This window comes from Tupaia chinensis, unplaced genomic scaffold (genome assembly GCF_000334495.1).
Source record: "Tupaia chinensis unplaced genomic scaffold, TupChi_1.0 Scaffold000247_1, whole genome shotgun sequence".
NCBI classification, from domain to species: Eukaryota; Metazoa; Chordata; class Mammalia; order Scandentia; family Tupaiidae; genus Tupaia; species Tupaia belangeri.
Genome location: NW_006159725.1, coordinates 3103443 through 3108340, shown reverse-complemented (window position 1 = coordinate 3108340; position 4898 = coordinate 3103443). Strand labels below are relative to the sequence as shown.

At 53.0% G+C, this 4898-nt stretch overlaps 1 protein-coding gene across 2 annotated transcripts in view; it reads right to left on the bottom strand.

Moving 5' to 3' along the window:
• The window catches only part of UBASH3B (ubiquitin associated and SH3 domain containing B), a 170464-nt gene that overhangs the window by 12382 nt on the left and 153184 nt on the right, over nt 1-4898 (bottom strand). For both annotated transcript variants that reach the window (XM_006148801.1, XM_027771988.1), the window contains exons 8-10: nt 4486-4606; nt 3526-3648; nt 1546-1638 (exon numbers count right to left, since the gene is read on the bottom strand). In XM_006148801.1, coding sequence (XP_006148863.1) covers nt 1546-1638; nt 3526-3648; nt 4486-4606 — 337 coding nt within the window. The remainder of the gene's footprint in view (nt 1-1545; nt 1639-3525; nt 3649-4485; nt 4607-4898) is intronic.

Here is a 4898-nt window from a genome sequence, read left to right as displayed (position 1 = left end):
CTTCTTTTCCATTCTCCTCTCGGGATCTTGGGCACACACGCACATGCGCCAGGCGTGAGTTTAAGCCACCGGGCCCAGGACTCGAACCACAGTTGACTACATGGGAGTCCAGCAACGTAGCCATTACGGCATCTGTTGGTCCTGCTTCCTACTAAAGTCCATGACTGTCTTACTAAGAAACTTGACATTCCTCAGCATCCATTACAGTAGAGTTGCTTACAGTGTATTAGGAGAGCATGTAAATTATTCGTTTTTTTCTACCAGAGAATCCAGTGCCGAATGGTTTGAGTTTGTGTGTGTGTGTGTGTTTGCCACAAGGTGCATGTACTTGCAGGACAGTGAGAAAGTGAGAAGTCACTCCCGCCCCCCCAAGGGACAGCCATGCTGCAATCCCTTCTCCTCTGTTCTTCTCCCGGGATTTTTGGGCATGCACACACACATGCCTGGTGTGATTTTCGAGCTGCCAGATCCGGGACTCGAACTGTGGTTGGCCATGTGAGAGTCCAGCGCCTTAACCACAAAGCCCACTGCTGGCCGTGAGTCCTGTTTTACTATACTGCAATTTCTGTCCAAGCAGGAGACGCCCCAGCCTAGCTCTCTTCATCTTGTACCAGCCCAGTTTTTCTGTGTGAATTTGGTACATAAATGCCTTCTGGCAGCAAAGAGAATGTTTGCCCAGGGCTAAGGAATAGCAGACCCAAATACAATACCCGGCTCTGTCCCCCGTCTATTCCGGCCCCTTCACTTGTCTGATGTAAGTGAACAGCTCAGTGCTGCGTCTTTCGGTTTTCCTTCTGGTGAAATGAGAATGGTGATCCCTGTCACTCAAACGTCCATGGATTTTAGGTGAAAGTTGAGTGTCTTTATAGTAATGTGCTTTTTAAAGCTTTTCTAATTAAGCAAAGAAACAAGGGAGACTTTAAGATCCCTGGAGTGTAAACAAGAGGCAAAGAGCTGATCAAAGCAGGGAGAAACTTTTTCTTTTTTGGTCATAGGGTGTGTGCATTTGCCAGAGAGAGTGAGAGAGAGAGAGAATGAGAGGAAAAGTGAGAAAACACCTCCCCTGGTGGGGGGGATGGACACGCTGCAATCCCTTCTCCTCCATTCTCCCTCTGGATTTTGAGCACGCATGCACATGCATATGCTTGGCATGATTTTTCAAGCCAACAGGTCTGAGACTTGAACCACTGCCGGCCATGTGGGAGTCTAGTGCCTTAACCGCTATGCCACCTGCTGGTCCCCATTCTGACTATCTTAGTGCAAGAATGGATCACTATAAGCTCTAAATATTTTGCAAGCTGACAGTTCATCCAGGAGAGCTTTCAAGTTGCAAGAAAACATTGTCGGTGCACTCCTTTCCTGAGGTCTACGCCCCCAGAGGATGACTCCGCCACTTCCGGAAGGCCGTCTTCTGAAGGAACCCTTGCTACAAATTCCAGATGTGAGCTTTCCGTCAGCCAGCCCTCATGATCTGAGGTGACTGAGGTGTGGGGCTGTCTAGACACAGTGCGTGGACGAGCTGACTCCGCCCACCCGAGCGTTTACCTTTCAAGATGTTGTGTGCGGTCTGGACGCAGCGGAGGGACGGGGAGCAGTAGACGTGGCCGACGCTGGTGCTGCTCTCGAGTAAGGCTTCGCCTGCACAGAGACCACAGGATCGGGCTGGCAGGCTTACTCGGCCTCAGGCCCACCGGGAATTTGAGGGGTGGGAGACCTGTCCTTCCTGGGGGGGTGCTAACATAGAGCGGAAGTCCCATCATGCAGACGCCCTCATCAGGGCCTCTATGGAAGGGGACCCTTCTCTCTGGTCATAACAAATGGCCAAGTGTCCTCAGGAGAGGCCCAGAGACAGGATAATCCTCTGACTTCCAATGGGGTAACATCCTCACCTCTATCTTGTGCTGGAGGGGAGAGAAACTGAGGCCTTATTTCCATTTTATTTTGTGCTAAATAAAGTCTCAAAATGTGGCATACATTTAGCCTCCAGAGATCTCTCCCAACGCGTGGCACCCTGACCACTTTTCCTCATGGGATCCATTCCCTTCTCCACGGCATAAAGCCCAGACGCCCCAGTCGTGCTGACAGTCTTCTGTGAACGTGTCTGTACTCACCTCGCCCGCCTCATGGCTCTCTGTTCAAGTTTATTTAGTGCATAAGTGAGAGAGACAGCGAGTGAGACGGGGACCAGGACACAGCACCCCGACAGGTCCTGATGAGGTCATTCTCTCCAGCCCCCACCAGCCCAGATCTCAGACGCACATGTGGCTGGTGTGCACGGGGAGGGCTCTGGTCGCAAACCGGGAACCTCGGCTTGTGGTGCCGTCTCACGGAGCACTGCCTGCTCCCACTGCGCCACCACGCGGCCTCCATCAGTCCCGTCTTTTATTCTGCCTGGCAACTTATGCCCCAGAAACAAGACAGGCCTGCCCTGCACTTGCACGGCTGTGTCTTGCGTCTGTGACCTCAGCTATGCCCTCCTGCCCTCTTGCTCCTTCCCCCTCGGCCGCCATCTCTCTTCCCCTCTAACAGGCCTCTGTGTGCCCACTCTGCTCTCTGCACACAGCCCTGTGACTGAGTGTATCATCCTATTGGTGTATCCATGTACAAATATCCCCGAGGGTGGGGCGCACACGTAGGTCCCCAACACCAAGCCCAGCATAAAGTCACCAATCAATAAATATTGATGAAATGACTGAATGGCATGTTTTTCAGGCCATTGGATTGGGGACTCCAACCCACAATCAGTGGGACTCAGCCACCTTAGACATCATCCCACCAACTGGCCCTGGTCACACTGCTTTAATGTGAATTTAGTGGTGTTTTGGAGAGAAGAGCAGAAAAAAGGTGTGTGCTCAAGCTATCATGTTGACTAGGAAGTAGTTATTTGCATTCTGTAAACATGATTAAATTTCATAATGGGGCACTGTGCTCTATAATACTTTCATCTACTATAGACAAAACAGAAAGCACATCTTAAGCTACCATTTAGAATTTGCAATTAATTGCAAATAGGCATAAAAAGATAAAAAAAAAAAAGACAAAAAAGACTGAATGGGACAGTGGACTGCTTTGCCTGGCAGGCTTGGGATGGGCCTGCGAAAATGGAGCGTCTTCGAAGCAGCGGCGGGCCTCTGCGAGGTCGGCAGCTCGGGGCTCCGCCCTCACCTGTGTCCTCTTCTTGCAGCTCTGATGGCACAGATGGCTGTCCTGAACCGGATGTACTGAGCCTGACTTCCCCAGTCCCTGCAGCTGCACTCCTGCACGGGAACCCCACCTGGCTCTCCTTGGGGGATCCATCCAGCGAGGAGCATGGTGCCCTAAACTCATGCCTGGGTAGTAAGTACCTCTGAGCTGGGAGAGCCATTATTTCCGGGGAAGCAGCAGAGACCCCCAGGAAGTGTGCTGGCCAGCCCATGGGGGCCAGGTCTTGGGGGGGGGCTTCGTGGGGCACAGAGACCCCCAGGAAGTGTGCTGGCCAGCCCGTGGGGGCCAGGTCTTGGGGGGGGGGCTTGGTGGGGCACTCACCCACCAGTCTGGCTTGCATACACCCAAACACGGTGATGGGAGCGTCTTTCTCGTACTCCCGGAAGCCACCGCTGCGCTGAGGTAAGCTGTGGGGCATGTTGAGGTTGGTGCGTACGTAGCGGCCTAGAACAGAAGGTGCACAGGGACTCCAGGACCTCCTCCTTGGGACTTCCCTTCTGCCCCACCCTCCCCAACCTCATCTGTTCTTGGCCAGAGAGATCAAACTGATTTCTCCAGAGTCGAGCGAAACTGTGGAGTCTAGCACTTTCTCTCAGTAGATTGACTTGAGACCTGTTCTTCCATTCTGCTGATGACAGTAACAAGGGATAGCTTCTTTATTTCCTTTCTATCATTTTCAGGAAGAGTTTTGCAAGAGAGCACGTGTGCTCACCAGAGAGAAAGTATGGGGGGCAGCCACTCTGCAATCCTTCCTCCGTCATTTCTCCTTCTGGAATTTTGGGCATGCACATACATGCACCTGGCATGTTTTTCAAGCTGCCGGGTCTGAGTCTCGACCCGTGAGATCCAGCAGCCTTAACTACCACACCACCACTGGCTGGTCCAACAAGGGACATTTTCTAAGTGAATGCCAGCCATTAGAGCAGGTGAGAATCCCTGGAGGGCGAAGCCTCCTCCTGAAATGCCACTCAGATGAAAATGGAGGCAAAGGAGTAGAAACTCCAGCCAGGGAGTCTGGACATGTCTCTGTGATGCGTTGATCCCATGTCAGTGGGAGACACATCTTCCTCCTCTGGTCCCTGGCGCTCTGATTTATAGAATGGGGACTGGAACACCTTCCCTCTTCCCTAAAACTCAAGGCAGTTGGGGAGGACTTAGGGATTGCAGGCATTTTCCGCACGTGAATCCACACATGACTCCCTGTGAACCACGGGAGCTTAATGGTGCCCCCTAGAGGCCACGAGAGGTATGCCAAGGCCGAGAGGGCCAGCCCACACTCACCTTTGGCGTCGAAGCACTGGGACAGCCAGTACTTCCCAAACACCACGTCCATCCGCTCCCCATGCCGACAAACAAAGAGGCATCGTTTTTGAGGGCCGGGCTGGCTGTTGACCCGCAGGGGCTGCAGAGACAGAAGGGATGTTAGTGAGGAAACACACGGCCGAGTGGGCACGTCCTAGGGCCAGGAGCCAGGGGCCAGAGGCCCGGAGAGCTGAGTTAGATGCAAGGGCTGGCCCAGCAGGTCTTGGACAGGCCCCTCATGCCTCGAATTTAGGTTGATCCTTCTGTTAGAGGAGAGTGAGGCTCATCTGTAGACCTCCGCAATTGTTTCGAGGGCAAATGAGACGACTGTAGGTGATTTGTGAAACAAGAACGGCGAGGGGGACGGGACGGTGCAGTCGCCACAGCCGTGG